This window comes from Anas acuta, chromosome 13, assembly GCF_963932015.1.
Source record: "Anas acuta chromosome 13, bAnaAcu1.1, whole genome shotgun sequence".
Classification (NCBI taxonomy): Eukaryota; Metazoa; Chordata; class Aves; order Anseriformes; family Anatidae; genus Anas; species Anas acuta.
Genome location: NC_088991.1, coordinates 20885681 through 20901654, shown reverse-complemented (window position 1 = coordinate 20901654; position 15974 = coordinate 20885681). Strand labels below are relative to the sequence as shown.

Genomic DNA, 15974 nt, shown 5'->3' with positions numbered 1-15974 from the left:
CTGTCTGCAGCCCCCCGGCTGCACATTTCCCAAGTGAACCTCACTGCCAGGTGCCTGTGTGTCAGGGCAGTGCAGGCACCCCGGGGCTGCCGGAGACGTTTGCCGTGGGGCAGCTGGGCCTTGAGCTGGCACAGAGGGGCTGTCCCTGGGGGACAAGCCCCAGAGAAGAAGGCTGAGGTTCCCTCCCCTCGCTGCCCCCAGCTACCTGCTGCGGGGAAAGGAAAATCCTCGCGGAGAGGTGTAAGCAGCACGGAGCTGCCCTGGCAGTGAGTGGTGCCGGGGTGGGAGCTCCCCAGGAGCACAGAGGTGGGGGGTGCAGGGGGCTCACAGCCCGGCAGTGGTGTTCCTGGTCTGCTCAGCTGGGCTGAGAGCTGCCCGGGGGTGTTCGGTGCTCGCAGGGCCCGAGGACGTGGCTGCTCCGTGTTCCAAATGCAATGGGGATGTCGCGGGTGAGGGCTCTGCTTTGGCCTTTTTTTTCCTCCTTTTTTCCCTCCCTGTGCCTGTGTTGCTCAGCTACTCACTATGGGAGGCAGAAGAATTTCCTGAAGGCAGAGAAATGCGCAGGGCTCTGTCAGTGGGATTAAAACTTCCCGGGTTAAACGAGGTGGGGCCATGGCCGGGTGGAAGGTTTTGTGGGAAGCAGAAGGTGTTGAGGGTGGGACACCATGGGCAGGGGAGGAAGCTCCCCGGCGTTACCTTCGGATGGGGCCTTTTCTCTCCTCCCTCCTTTGGCTTTTCTGACCAGCACCTCCGTGGATGCCTGCCTCCCCAGGGGCTGCGGGGCTGATGTCTGGGGAGCTGCTGGTGGTGGATACGAGAGAGGTCCTGGGGATCACCTCGCCACCCAGCGCGGACGCTCTCCAGCTCCCCGTGTGCTGCACATGGCACCGAGCTCCTGCAGCTCCCCTCCCACCCGCAGCCACAAAGGTACCAAGGGCGCATTTGGGGTCCCGCACCCGGTGCCACCTCTGCTGCAGCCCCAGCTCGGTGCAGGCATCGACCCGGTGCTGCTTTTTCTGTCCAGTGCCCAGAGAGCCACGGGCACGGGGGCTGAGGCCCGGCAGCTTCCTTCACACGCTGCTGAAGTCCCACTGACCTGCAGTGGCCTCTTCCTTCAGTGTGGGAAACGCAGGGCACATGGTGGAAGTAAGGTTGGATGTGGGGAGGAGAAGGGCCCCTGAGAGGGAGCGAGAGCTCTGGTTCGGGGCCTTGGGCTCCAGGGTTAGGGCTTGCTGGGCTGCAGCCTCTGCCGAAATTCCCATGTGGTGGCTTAAAGGAAAAAAGGTTCCTGCATGAATGCACCCTGGGGCAGGGGCCAGATGTCCTGGGACCTCTCTTCCTCTGCTCCAGCTGTTTCTCATGCCTCTACCAGAGCTGCTCTCCAGCGGAGCTGCTGCAGGCTCCTCCCGTGGGACGGCGATGCCTTCCTCTCCGTTCTGTTCTGGAGAAAGACCCCAACGCAGCTGATTCCTGCGACAGCTGCTCGCTGAGCCCTCGGGGGTGAGGCTGGCATTCTTCTGAGATTTGTCTTGGAGAAGCAGTTGTGCTGTGTGCACCGTGGTGGTGCCTTTCGCCCAAAGCCCGTAGGATGTGTGTCCGCACGGGAGGGCTGCGGCTGTGGGCAACCAGAGCCCAAGCTGCAGAGAGGAGGGGCTGGGGCACGTGGCGAGGGGTGGCCAGAGGGGACTGGGCTGCAGAAAATGCGTCCTTAGGCTCTGCCTGCTCCAGCCTCCGGGCCTCAGGCCCCTGGGGAGGAGGAGGAGGAGCAGAGCCTGTGCAGGGCTGTGCAGGGGCTGTGGGGGCAGCAGCGGAGCCGGGTGTGATGCTCGATGTGTGCTGTGTGGGCAGCTCACGGCACCGCCTGCAGCGCTGTGGCACAGCACCGGGGTCTGCACGCGTGGGGACAGCCGCGTCCTCCTAATCCCCACTGTGGTCCCTTGGTGCGGATCTGATGGCCCTGGGCTGTCCACCTGCCCCGTCCCTGGCTATCTTGCTGCGGACCGAGCTGGATTGCATGAAGAACACAAACTGGAGGAATCTAAGAATATGTGAATTAAAAAGATAACAAAATGATTTATTTTTTTCCTTTCTTTTCACAGTGTTTCTCGCTGCTAGAAGATAAAAAAGATGCAGGTAAGCTGAGACAATGTTTCTCTGGGCGGGAATGCTCTCCTTGTGGGTTGGGCAGGGTCATGAGAAGAAAGGAAAGGACCAGCCTCTGCTGGGGCTCCTGGTTCCTTCTGCCAGCAGTGTGATTTTCCCCCAAACCCTGATGTTCCATGCGAGCAGCACGGGCAACCTCGGGCAGGGGGTGCCAGCAGGGACCCGCAGCCGTGGCACGGCAGGGCTGTGCTGCTGAGCCGAGTGGTGTCAGCACACAACGGGAAATGCAGCACCCACAGGATGTGCCGGGGGATCCCAGCGGTGCTGCTCCGAACCACGGGCAGGGACCTGCCCTGGCTTTGTGTCCGCCGAGGGGTGAGCTCCGCGCCCCGGCTGCTGCGGGAGCCCGGGCGCACAGGAAAACCCTGGGCAACAAAAGGTGCTTTGTGAAGGAGCTCCGGAGGTGAGCCTGGGTGGTCTCCCTTCCCTTTCAGGGAGAGATTAGCAGCGTGAGTGTCAGGAGCTTGTTAATGGGGTTAGAGAGCCCTGTGCGAGGGAAGGGGCAGGGAAGACTCCGCCAGATCACATCCGTGGCTAAAACTCATTTGGGAACAATGTTTGGAGGCTGTGTTTTTTCCCTTGGCTGAAACGACCTATGAAAACCAAATGTTTCCTGGTAAGGACTCGGGTCCGTGCTGCCCTGAGTTTCAGAGCCCCCAGCCCTGCGCCCCTGCTGGGTGTGCTGCAGGGCGCTCTGCCACGGGGTCTGCCCCGCGCGGGGGCACCGCGCTGCTTGGCACCGAGCCCGTGCCCCAAGACAAGTCCCACTGAGCGCCCAGCTCCTCACTGCTGGCCTGGCTCCCCGCTTCCTTTCTGACCTTCAGCTGGACTTTCCTCGCTTTGTTCTGCTCGAAGCAGAAAGGAAAGGCTTGCGCACACGCCATGCGCGCTGAGATTGCGCCCTCCGGATAAATTCCTGTTGACAGCAGCATCGGGCGTCCCCACACGCAGGTTGGGAGCACGCTCTGCAGATGTCGTTAAGCAGTGGCCTCGGTCTGACTGCTGGGAGATGAGGACTGAGCTGGCAGCTTCCTTAAATACCTTCACAAAGTGTGTCAGGCCGTGATGATGATACAATATTTCCAACGAGGGCTCCTTCCACTGGGCATTGTGCAACAACAGGGAAAAGCAGCACTGGGGATTCTGCTGAACTTTTGCCCCTTTGTGAAATAATAAGGTTGTATTTACCCAGCATCTGGATCTCCAGAAACAAGCTGCTAAATTTAGCCCGTGTTGATGTGTTGTCACAGCTGAGTTATTCTTTTTCTACCCAAGCTTGCTTCGCACAAAGAATCCGGAGTGGGTTCTGCTGATTTGGAGCTTCAGGCGTGAGGCTGTCACTTCTCACCCGACTGGTGCCCGCATGTGGTGTGGGCACGGGGCAGCATCACCCTCCTCCTGTCTTCCTCCTCCTCCTCCTCCTGCTGCTGGCCCCAGCCTGCAGCTCTGGTGCCCGGGGTGCGCGTCCCTCCTGCTCACAGGTCACCTTGTGCCCCGTGCCCGGTGGTGCTGTGCTTTGGGGCACCGGGGGAGGCTGGGACCTGGCTTTTTGCCACTGCTGGCAGGCGGGAGGAGAGGGACGCCTGCGTGACAGGAGGGTGGCAGCTGCGGGGAGCGCACGGAGCAGTGCCGGGGTGGGACGGGGCTCCCGGGCTGGCTGCGGTGACCCCGTTCCAGGAACTCGTGAAACTCTGAGAAATCACCGCCTGCTCCGTGGTGGGAGATGTGGCAGTGAGCCTGGGTTACAAGTGAAGTGGTAGGAAGCAAAAAACTGAACTGAATGTGATTACTGGAGGATTTGGCGTGCCATGTGATGAGAGGCAGTCTTCATTTCCCCTTCCCGTCCCTGCCTGCCCGTGGGTCAGCCCTGGGCTGGGCTGTGGAGCCGCACTGAAGCGCTGCCCCGCTCAGAAAGCGGCTTCCAACCCGCCCCAGGGAGCCTGCACGGGGCCGCATCCTGACAGCACTCATGGTGCTGCCCAGCTCTGCGCTCTGATGGCTGCGCTTGGGGTGCTCGGCCCTCTCCGAAGGGAAGGGAAAGGGAAAGGAAAAGGGAAAAGGAAAGGGAAAGGGGCTGCTCCTCGCCCCTGATGCTCCGTCCCCTGCAGCCTCTGTGGCCTCGCTCCTGGGCACTCTCCTCTCACCGTGGTCAGCCCTCCCCCTGGTAGCATGAGATGCTTTGTGATCTGTTCTAATGTCTTGGAAAGTAGAGAGTTACTTCCTAAATGAGAATGTACACACCAAAATTCACCCTGCCGGGGCAGTGCGAGCGCAAACAAATAGTTTGTGTTTCTTTCCATCAGCTCTTTTCTCCAGCTCTGGCTGGAGATGCAATCTCCAGCATTTTCTCTGTGGCCTCCTTGTGAACTCGAGGTTATTTTTGCACGGCGGAGCTCTCCGATACGTGTTTGTCCATATTGCTTTAATTTCTGCGAGGAGGTGGGTTGGTGCGACAGCCTTTGTAATTAGGCCTCCGGGCACAGCTGGGGTCTGCAGCCTCTGTCATGTCCTGCTGTCTGTCCCCTGGGGATCGGGTATTCACCGGTAGGTGCCAATTTATGCTTCCTCAATGTCTCGTGCTTCAGTGCTGTCCTAGCGCTGCCCTCGCTGCCCCTGCCCCTCCAAGCAGCTCCCCAGGATCAGCGCCCTGCTGGCTGCTGGCTGTGCGCACCCTCAGCCCTGCATCACCAACAGCAGCCAGCACGGGGCTGGGACGGACGTGCAAAGGGCTCCTGCTTTTATCTTGACCTACAGCAATGCGAAACGCTCTCAGTTTGTTCTCCTGTCACCTTTCTGCTCCCTAGGCTAAAAAGCAAACACTGCTGAATAAACCCGTGCCTTCCCAGCCACCCTCTCCTTCCCAGGCTGAAGGGCAGCCCGCTGCCACGTGCCGCAGGGGCTGCTCCTGAGAAACAACATGAGACAAAGTGAGAAAAAGTGCTCTGAAAGAAAAGCAAAATCAACTTGGCCACAGTTCACTTTTTCCAATAAATGATCACAAGGAAACTATTTGTCAGAAGCGAGAGGCACCTCCGGCCTGTGAAACCAAGCCGTTTCTTGCCCTTGTTCCCCTTCTGCCCATAAAATGCTCCAAAAAGCAGCAGGCGCTGCAGTAAGCTGAGACTCCCATCCCCCATCGCATCCCCCGGTCCTTCGGGGGCTTCCATTGCAGGGTCTGGAAGTTTTTCCGTTTCCTGTAGCTAACAAAATGCAGATTCCCCCTCCGAGCAGCAGGGTCCTGTCAAGGAGTGGACGATTTCTCTGAAGGGCAGAGGGGAAGAGCTGCTGGAGGGGGGGCTGCTCCTGTGCGGGGAGCGAGCTGGGGAAAGCCCCAGCCATGGTGGCGAGGCTGCCGTGGGCCCAGCGTGGTCAAGTTCCTCCCGGGGCAGCAGGGAGTGATTGAGACACGCTGGAAAGAAATTGCAGGCAAGGAAGTCGGCATGTGTCTGCAGCATCTGAGTCGCTTGCATGAGACCCAAAGGATGGCGAGGGAAGCTGTGAGTGTGGGTACCACCAGAAATTAACGTGGGAACGGACAGGGCAAACTGGGAGAAGGGTTTGGCTGTGCGGGGCGTTCTCTGGTAAGAGCTTTACGTGGACGCCAGCTAAAAAATGCACAGAGGGAAGGTTTCCTGTGCCTGGGACAGTCCGAGAGCACTTCTGGAGAGAGCTTTGCTGTGCGTGGAGGAGGCCCTGGGCCGTGCAGACAGGACCGTGTTGGGCGCTTTGCGACCTTCACATGGTTTGGGGTTAAAGCGTGACAGCTCGGGTAGAAAAAGGCGGCGTGGGCTGTCTGCAGCCCGGGCTGCTCGTGGTGATTCCTTCTCGTAACGGAGAGCATCGGGGTCCTGCCCGAGGTGTCCTCAGCGCTCTGCCCCTCGCCTCGTCCGGGGGGGCCGGGAGCGCGTTGGGGGGGCCGGGGGCCGGGTGCCGGAGCCCTCCCGGCCCGGGGGCGGCTGCGATCGTGCGCGGCCCCGCCCGGCCCCGGGCACCCCCGGCGGGGAGGAGCCGCCGCCCGTTCCGCACGGGGGCAGCGGCACCGGGAGCGGGGCCAGGAGCGGGGCGCAGCCGTCGGGCTCCGGTTGCTCCCTGGGGCTGCGGCCAGCAGGTGAGGGCCGGGCCGGATCGGGGGGTGGTGGGCACGGGGGGGCACCCCCGGCACCGCTGCGGCTCCCCCGGTGCTGCCCTCCCTCCCTTCCCATCGCGGGGAGGGGCAGAGCACCCAGCTTCGGGGTGAGGGGCGAGTGCTCGGTGCGCCCCCAGCCCCGGGCACCGGGCAGGGCACCCGGTCAGTGGGGGTGTCCCGGGGGGAGGTGGGGGGTGAAGGGCAGAGCGTGGCCTGGAAGCACGTGCTGTGGGGTCCTGGGGCTTCGCTGTACTTTTGGTCTGAAATAGCGTGAATTTGGTGATGTCCTGGCCCTGTGTCTGTGCTCGCTGCTGTGCCTTGCAGGCTGTGTGAGAGGGACAGGACGCGGCTGCTGATGGCTGCAGGGACAGGGTGCTGCTGGGGGGGCTGGGGGTGCTTGCGGTGACCTGTGGGGGTGTTGGGTCCAGCTGTAAGAGAGCATCCCTGCCGAGGGCAGCGCAGATCGCCCTGGCTGGTGGCAAACTGCTGCAGTGCTGTGGCTCGAGCCCAGGGCCTGTGGGCTTGTGGCACCCCGGACCCCTCCCCGTCAGGTCTTTACGCACCCTGTGCAAGCCCTGCCCCGGCAGTCACTGCAGCCCGAGGAAAATAATCCTGCTCCTCTCTGTACCCACTGCTCCCTCCTGAATGCTTCACCCGATGCCCGCTCTGTGGTGCTGACCCTCCGCTGCTGCTGAAACGTGATGCTTGGGGGAGAAGCTGAGTTTGTCACATATAAAAGTTCTTCGCTTAAAAAATGGTTTTAAAATCCCCTGCCTCCCACCAACCCTCCAAAAAAAGGAAGCCCATACATTTCGTAAAAAAGGGGGACTGTTTTGTGTTTGATAGCGTTGTAACGATACTTCCATCGGCCTTTGTATTGAGACTGTTAAAAATGTTTGAGGAATTCTTCTTCGTTTCAAACGTCAGTGCTGAGACTGGTTTGATGTGGCTTTTAAAGATGATTGTGATAACAGCCTGCGGATAACAATCTTGAAAGCAATTTATTTTGAGTTATGTGAAAGAGGAACTGTGCTTTAGTTTCTCAGTCTGCTCCAATGCTCAGTGAACAACCAGATCCTGAACCTGCCAACTCGTGCCTTCTGCTGCTAAATGGTCTCCTTGGGAATGGTCCAAAGTACTGCTGATGGACGGCAGCAATTCCTCAGGGACGGCAAGGTCAGCTGAGATTGTGGCAGGTGAGGGAGGAAATGGAGTTTTCCAGAGTTAAGCTGTTACGAACGTGGCGGAGGAGAGTTCATTAATGCCTGGGGAGAACATTGATCGGATCCAGTGTATTCTGGCAAATATTTCAGCTGTTTCCAGTGCCGTGCTTGTCTCAGAGGGAGATGTATGAGAGCCGTGAGCTGCCAGCACACCACGGCCACCTCCCTGCCAGAGCCCCCATGGGGACCCTGCCGGGGACACGGGCACCCCACGGCCCTATTCAGGTCCCGCTGGCGCAGCCGGCCGTGTGGTGGCTGTGGTGGCTCTGTGGTGGCTCCTGGTGTGGTGCTGCAGCCAGGGGTGTCAGCCCGGTGGGCTGGGGAGCAGGGGGGGCAGGAGCCTCTTTGGGGACCTGCAGGAGAGCTGCGAGCACGGCCTGGAAGTGCTGCCCCCAGCCCTGGTTGCTCCTGGTGCTGGTAAGACCGGGGTGAGTTTTATCAGCACCTTGGCTGCTTTCAGTGTCTTGGTAAGCCCAGCGTGTGCTTTCCAAGGCTGGGCCAGGATGGAAAACCACTTTCTTAGACTTGCAAACCGCCACCATTATCTCTGGAACGATAACCCTTCCTGGGCACTCTCCCCCCAGCCCTGTACCAGCCCCGCAGTGGTTGGCATCAGTGGTGGCACCTGGCTGCAGACCCGCCCTGCCTGCCCTGGTGGCTGTGTGGGGATGGGGGGGACCTGGCTGTCCCCAGACCTCGGTGCTCCCATGTCCACGCAGCACAGGCCAGCCCCTGCTGACCGCAGTCCCCCCTGCGCTTGGGGAGGCAGGAACAGTCGGGGTGATTGAGCCGGTTGCCTCTCCTCGCCAGCGTGTTTACCTTCCCGGAGCTGGAGGCTTTCTGCTCTGCTTCAGCACTGGCCACATAATCCGGATTCCTCAGATAAATTCCTGCTGTTTCTTTGAGATCTGTGGCTGCTGTTTTAATTGCCTTGAGCTCCGGGCCAGACACAGGATCCTTGTTTTATGAAATCAGCGCCTATGAATGATGCTGTTGTGCGTATGTCTCCGAGTTTCTCTCGCTCTCCCTCTCGCCCTCCTCCCCTGGAAGCCGGGGAATTCGGCCCTGGCGGGGCGCTGCCCGCTGTGCCCGAGCAGCTGGCGGCACCGGCTCCAGCTGCCGCTTCGTGTCCGCCCTGAGCTGCTTTCCCCAGCAGGGTGCCTGCTGCCAAATCGACCCGTTGCCCTCTTTCTTGGTGATAACACCTCGGTAACCTGCATGGGTGGCTACCTGCCGCTATCTGAGGAAACAAACCCATCTGTTGTGCCCCGGTAACGTTCCCAGCGCGGGGCCACGTGCGGCTCTGCCACCTGCAGCTGTGCCCAAGGATCCTGGCGTGGTGTCCGGGGCCCAGATTCGCTGGGGACACACCGAAATGCGACGGGCTGCCACGGCGGTGCTGGAGATGACAGCTTTTATAGCCCTGGATTAAAAAAAGCGAGCAACTGTTGTGCAGCCGGGTGGCCAGACAGAAATAAACAGAAACAGGGCTCCGCGGGGCGGGAGCGAGAGCGGGTGGCGAGTGCAGGCTGCACCCGGCACTGAGGCGTATTTCAGCCCAGATGAAGCAGGCTGATGCAAAAATGTCACAGGGTTCTCCCGTTTTCCATCCGCAGTGGTGGAAAATTATGAAACATGAATAATAGCTGCATTAGCGGAGCAAGAGTCCCCCGCGCACATGCTTGTGAATAAGTTTACCCCGGGACACTGGCTCCTGGTTTGCTCGTTTCTGCGGCCGTTTTTTTATTTATACACCTGAAAGAGAATTTTTGCTTCTCTCCCCGCCCTCCTGTTTACTTTGGTCGTCGGAAAAGAGCAGCAGACAATGGCTGCTGGGGGCTGGCCAGGATGTGCTTGTTGTGGGTGCGTGGGTTTCCTCCTCGTGGTGGGTGGCCACGCGGGGCGGAGAGGCATTTCCCATGGCTTCGATCTATTTTTTTTTATTTATTTATGTACCGCCTTTGCTTGTTTCAGATTTTCCAGGGTGTTTTCGTCTGGTCGGGCCGCTGTGCGCCTTGCCCAGGAGGGGGTGCCCTTTGCTGGGCTGCCTGCCCCATGGGAGCAGCGAGGGGGCTGCGGGTGCAGGACGGGGGCTCCGGGCAGCAAGAAAAGCAGGAATTGCTTGCTAAGGCACAGGGCTGATGTGACAAGATCAGGTGCTGCAGCACAGGACCGAGGGTGCTGAGGGTGCCTTTGCCCTGCTCCCAGCCCCAGCAGCTTACTGGTGTGTGGGGATGCACTGGGAGGGAGCACAGAGCTCTGCAGGTCCCGTTTCAGGTCCCCTGGGAGGGCCGGGCAGAGATTATTGCTTTGAGCCTGTCACTGGAGCCTTTCCCGGTTTGGGTGTCCCGCACCCTGGTCTCCCATCCTCTGCCAGGAGGGGGGCACAGCCCCTCAGCCTGCTGACCCCCCCGGACAGCTTTTCCTTTATTCAGCCAGCTTCAAAGGGCCTTTGTCGGGTTTTTCCTGGCCCTTCTCAGTGACTCCCTCTGGACCACCTCTCCCCTCGTCCCCCCGCATCCCGCTGGGTGTGATCCCTGCTCTCCCCGGGTTCCTGGTGCTGCTCCTCCCGTCCCCGCGGGGCTGCGTGCCGGCCGGAGGCAGCGTTCCCCCCATCCCGTGCCCAGCACCCCGCGAGCACACGTGCACACTGGGCGCCTTGTGCAGGCGCGGGGCGAGCCCGTGGGCTCCCTGCCATTCCCTGGCCGTGGGCTGGGAGCTATTAATATCGCGGGGCCTCAATGCAGCCCATTCATCGGCCAGCAAGGGGGCAGCCTGCAAAATGCACCTCTGCTGCTCCTCCCAGCCTTCATGCAGCTGGCCCCGGTGTGTGTGGGGTGAGCGTGTGCCTGCGGGGTCCGTGTCGGTCACCGGCTGCCTGCTGTCCCCCTCACTGGCTGGGTGCTGTCCCCATCCCTCACCCCTGGGAGCCTTCCTGCCTCGCTGCCCCCACGCCTCTCCCCCTTCCCGGTTTGCGTGAGGAAACGGGCGGAAAATGCCTGAAATCCTGCTCTGAGCCACTTTTTCCACCGCCTGCGGGTGCGCCCCTGGGGCCGCCCTGGTGCTGGTGCCCGGTCCCAACCCACGGAAGGTGCCGCGAGCCCTCCCTGCGCCCGGCCGTGCCCCCCTCCTGGCCTCTGCGGCCTTCCCACGGGGGTGGGGGAACAAAGCCCCCACCCTGCCTGTCCCTGGGGTGCTCCAGGAGCTCTGCGCAGCCCCCCCGGGGAGATGCAGCCCCTGGGACAGCTCTGGCTGCCCGCAGCTGTCCCCTCCCCAGGAGCCGGGGGAGCAGCGCTCTGCTGATGGGGTTTTTCCTCCTAGCCCCTGTCTTCCAGCCCCTCTCCCCCATTTTATTCTCCACCCTCTTGCGAATGCTTTTCCGCTGCTCTCAGTGGTGCCCCCGCTTTGCCTCCTGGGGGGTTTGATGGGCAGGGGGAGCCGGGCGCGGGCTGGTGCCCCCCCAGGCACAGAGGCACAGGGGAGGGGACCCTGCGGGCCGGGCCGGGCCGGGGCACGGAGGGGCCGTGCCGGGCAGGGAGGGGCTGGGAGGGGAGGGGAGCCCGGGGCCGCCCCCCCGTGGCGATTGGCCCCGGCTGCCGGGGGCCGGGGCTCCGCGGCGCTGCCCCCGCAGCTCCCGGCCCGCAGCCGGCCCCTGCCCGCGGCCGCTCGCCCCGACAAGGGCCGGAGCCACGGCCCCGGCTCGCAGCAGCCCCCCCCGGAGCGGGGCCGGGCCGGGACCCCCGCCTCTCCCCCTGCACGCCCGTCCTGCTGTCCGCCTGTCCGTCTGTCCGCCCGCAGGACTTTGCGCTTTGACGGGGGCGCAGCGGAGCCCGGAGGTAAAGGGGGGCCCCGGGGGTGCGCGCTCCCGCGGGGAGGGGTCGGGGGGGTGCCCCCAGGGGCTGTGCGCGGCCCCGCGGCACGGAGCTGCCCCAGGCGCGGTCCCGGCGGTGCCTGGGGGAGCCCGGGGGGGGGCACCCAGCGGTGTCCTGGGGGTCCCTCGCCCCCCTCCAGCCGGGATCAGCGCGGACGAAGCGCAGCCGCCGGGCGGCCCCCGTGTGCGCCCCGAGCCGCAGACGCGGTGAGCCCACGGGAGCTCCGCGCTGGCATCGGGAGGGCCGCGGGGCTGCAGCCCTCAGGAGCCCCGCTCGGGTTCCCCGAGCCCTGGGCACGGCTCTGCAGCCAGTTCTGCTTCGGGAGCTGCGGCTGCGGGGCACGGAGCAGCTTGCCGTCCGCGCCTTATCGGGCTGTGAGCTGACGCTGAGCTGTCAAAGCTCTCCGCCAAGGTGCGAGGCTGCTTTCGCACAGATTGTTTGGCTGTGGCTAAAGCAAACAGCAGCTCCTGTTTGATTTTGAGATTTGTGTTTTTGAATGGCTCCTGGGTGCACAGGGCAGGAGTGGGGAGAGAGACCTTTGCCTTCAGAGGTCCTGGTACAGTCGTGGCTGTCAGAGCACATTGTGGTGGTGTTGGCAGCAGGCTGCATGCTGCACCGTGCACACGCTTGAATTCTTATCAATGAGTGTGCTTGCTTCTGTTTACATTTTAACTGAAATGCAGTTAAGAAACGTAGAGGTGTTGCTGGAGCAGGCGTAGCAGCTCCTTGCTGCTCTGTGCAGCTTTACATTTGGGTCTGCCTCTTGCGTGGGGAGCTGTGCAAGGAGCAAGGGCTTGTTTCAAAACCCCTCTGTCTTCCTCCATTTGTTTGGGGAAAAAATAGATCAGATCCTTATACCAAAATCTCATCACTAATTTCCTCATGTGACAAAACATCAAATCCCAGAGCAAAGCAGGTGTAAAGTGTAGCTTCTGAGGAGGTGCACACGCTCACTTCGTGTACGTGCACTTCCTTTGAGAAATGCTTTTCTAATAAAAGACCAACGGAATCAAACTAACCGTGCTTCTGGTGAGCATTCCTTGCCTGCATTGCCTCAAATGTCCAACGCTAAGCGTATGCATGGGACGGGCTGCCAGCAATTCAGTTTCGTAAGAGAACAAAATATGGTTGTGCCTAAGGGCACTTCAGTACTTCCCCTTGATTTCTGTACTAATTTCAAAAAGATCTGAAAGTTCTTAAAGTCAGTTTGAGTCGAGCAGGGGAAACGAAGGCTGCCCTTTGCCTGGGGGTGTCCCGGGGTTGCTGCATGACATGCAAATCGCCTCTTGGGGAGAGGAGAGCAGGGCCCGGCCTCGGTGCGCTCCGTGCGGGGCTTGGGGAGGATCCTGCTGGATGGCAAGGTGGGTGTGCTCACCCGGGGCTTATCTCATGGGTGCATGGAGGAACGTGGTCATCCTGGGTGTAAAAGGCATTTTGTGGCAGCGTGCGGGCTGCGGAGGCTGAGAGATGCTGTGCTCCTGCCAGAGCCTCCCGTGCCACACCGTGCGTGTGCAGGGCCTGCAGCAGCAGTGCCACTCTGAGGCTTTGTGCAAAAGATGTGGAAGAGCAAACACAAAATTCAGCCTGTGGCATCTCTCCTGTGATGGAAGTGGGAGAAGAGACCCTGGCAGGAAGGGAGCGTGCCGAACCTGACCGGGGGTGCTGGACCCGTTTGGGCAGGGGCAGCGCAGGGAGGCTGCCGGCTGCGCTCTGCTCGGGGTGCTCTCAGGAAGACAGTGGTGCTGGATGAAGGCTCGGTGTCTTGGGGGTGGCTTTGTCCCCTGCAGGAGCAGCACTCACCGGTCATGGCTCCGTGTGAGTGCAGCCGGCCGGAGCAGCGCACGGCGCTGTGCCAGGAGAGTGGCGGCACGCGGGGAGGCACGCGTGGCAGTGGGGACATCTGCGGCCCGGCAGGCAGAGCTGCTCCTCGCCCCCCAGCTCTTCTCCCGGCCCCACCGGGAAGCAGCAGGCAGCGTTTGGTGGGATGTGGTGCTGCCGGCAGGGACGTGGTGCCGAGGGGCTGGAGCCTCTCCGCGGCCGGGGGCTGCGCTCCCCTTTGTGCCGGCTGTGGTGAGCCCTGGGCAGGGCCGGTGGCAGCGCGGCCGCATTCCAGCAGGGCCGGGGGTCTCCCACCCGGTTAATGATTGAGCCACAGTAACACTGCTCGTGCCTTTCTGAAAGGCACCTCCAGGTGATTACATTCACGCTCCCAAGCTGTCGGGGCTGCCACAGATGTGTAAAGAACCAGGGTCTTCTTCTGTATTTCCAGCAAGAAATGCCTTCTGATGTGCAGGAGGTGCGGGGTGCCGGCCGGCTGCCTTTACTCGTCCCTGTTTTGTGTCTGAGGGACGCGGCGTGTCACCTGCCTGGCTGTGCACGTGGGGTTGGCAGCGGTGTGGGGTGGTGCTGGCTTCATCCTGCCCCCCTTGTCCTTGGGCTCCCACCGCCCAGCCTGGCAGCTGTGCCACTGCCTTGCTCCCTGGAGCCCCACGCTCATTTTGGTACAGGAACGAGCCTCTGACACCGGCTGCCACCTTTGCTCATCAGGGTGACCGGGGCAGTGGGATGCAGCTCCCAGCACAGCTCTGGGCGCCCAACTGCCCTCTCTGCTGGCACAACCCTCGCCAGCCCGCTCTGCCTCCCCCCGCTGCCTCCCAGTGCTGCCTGACTGGTCCCAGTTAATCATTGACAGGTTGCCCGTGCCACGTGGCCCCGCCGCATTTGCCCAGGACGCAGCGGTGGAGCCGTTTGCTGAGTCCCTTGAAGGTTTCCTTATCAGCAAAGGGCACTTGTCGCCCGGTGCCAGTCACAGGCTGCGTAAACGTTAACGGCTGGCTCAGGGAACCGGCCCTGGCAAACACAGCAGCTCCGGGAACCTTCCTCCCTTGGAAAATGCCGGAGGCATGCCCACATCACGTCCCTCCGACAGCACGTCACCAGCTCGGGGTGCCTGTGCTCTCCCACAGCTGGCCGTGCCGGCAGCCCCCTGCTGCTGCTTCCTCAGCTTCCAGCCTGCAGATCCCTCCCCGACAGCCTGCTCGGTGTCACAGCTCAGGACGTGCATTGGGGCCACCCCTCGGGGACAGGGGTGCAGCAGCAGGGCGGCAGGCAGGTGCCCGAGGAGAGCCTTATCGCTGGGTACGGTGCCACAGGAGGGGACGTGTCCCGCTCTGCCGCTTCTTCCCCCACCACCCAAATGTGCCGTGGTGGGGCTGGAGGGCAGCCCGGTGCCTGGAGCAGCCGCGCTCCCTCCCCACGTCCCAGGGTGAGCACCTGGGGCTGGATTTCCTCGGAGCCTGCGGTGCACTGTGCCTCCCGGTGCCTAACCGGCAGCAGGAGCGTGGTGCCGGGGGCCCAGCACGCTCAGCCTGGTGGCGCTGGGGATTTGCTGCCCTTTCTCTGGGAGGGAAGAGATCTGACTGCAACGTGCGCGGGGTCTGCAGGGAGCCCGCTCTAATGGCGAGCTTGCTGCGCCCTGCTGGAGCTGGCCTTGATGCTCATGTTCAAAGCTCGCTGGGCGTAAGGGTGTAATGCCACTGCCTGGGGAAGGTGCCTGCGCTCCCAGGAGTGTGTGTGCTCGGTGCTTCCAGCGCTGCTCGTGCAAACACGGCGGGGTCCCAGCAGGACAGGAGGCTTCTGACCTGCAGGCTGTAACCGCCCGAGTGGAAGTAGTGTGCAAAGGTGGAGGGTGGGGTTTCTGTTCCCTCCCCAACCCCCCGCTCTTTTTTTTTTTTCTCCCCATGAATTTCACAAGAATATTTTCACCGCTGTCAAGGGCACAAGTTCAGCTTCTGAATGCCCCTTTGTCTCACGCAGCTCAGAGGAGTCACGCTCTCCCGCCGTGCCTTCTAGGAAAGGCAACAAAACGTTTCCCCCACGCCCTGCCGGCAGTGGCGGTGCCCCGGGTGCTGTGCTGGGCCCCATGGCAGGCGGTGAGCTGGGCGCTGGTGCGTGGCCGGTGTCCTGCAGCGCCCCGTGGTTCCCTGTCCTGGGTGGGAGAGGAGGCAAAGGCAGAGAGGGCAAGGAGGCGAGCCCAAGGAAGGGCTGGGATGAGGCTGGGGAGCTGTGAGCTGGGCTGGGGAGGAGGAGGGAGCGGTGTCAAGGCTCAGAGGATGCTGGTGAGGGGGTGGCCGGGGGGGTCTCTGTCACCCCAGCAGAACTGCAAGTGGGCAGAGGTGGTGGCAGCCAGACGTGTCACAAGGCTTGGGACACAGCCTCCCGGGGGTGACTCAAAGCTCACTTGACCTCGTTTCGTCAGGCTCGTTGGGTAAGAGCAGAACCTCCGGACAGTTTCGGCTTCATTTTCCCAGGCAGATAACTGACTGCCCCTCGCACCTCGCTGCCAGACCCCCGCCTGCTCCCGCAGCCGGCCCCAGCTCCGCAGAGCCCCGCGGTGCCCGGGCACCAGCCCCGTGGTGCTGTGCCAGCCCAGCCCTCAGCGCCGTGCCCGCTGCTCGGAGCCTGGCAGCGTGGCTGTGCCGCCGGCCCCGCGCCTGGGGCTGTGCCAGGCTTCCTGCAGCCCTTCTGGAGGGAGGCTCTGAGGTTGCAGCCCTTTTCCCCCAGCTGCAAATAACGGGCTGCTGAAAAAAG

At 62.3% G+C, this 15974-nt stretch overlaps 1 protein-coding gene across 4 annotated transcripts in view; it reads left to right on the top strand.

Moving 5' to 3' along the window:
• Positions 1-15974, top strand: part of STARD8 (StAR related lipid transfer domain containing 8) — a 60269-nt gene that overhangs the window by 12659 nt on the left and 31636 nt on the right. For 2 of the 4 annotated variants that reach the window (XM_068696674.1, XM_068696675.1), the window contains one exon: positions 2100-2133. In XM_068696674.1, the coding sequence (XP_068552775.1) occupies positions 2100-2133 (34 nt within the window). Of the gene's footprint in view, positions 1-2099; positions 2134-6162; positions 6272-11137; positions 11349-15974 lie in introns of those variants that run through there. The other 2 variants (XM_068696680.1, XM_068696679.1) reach the window with 2 other exon arrangements.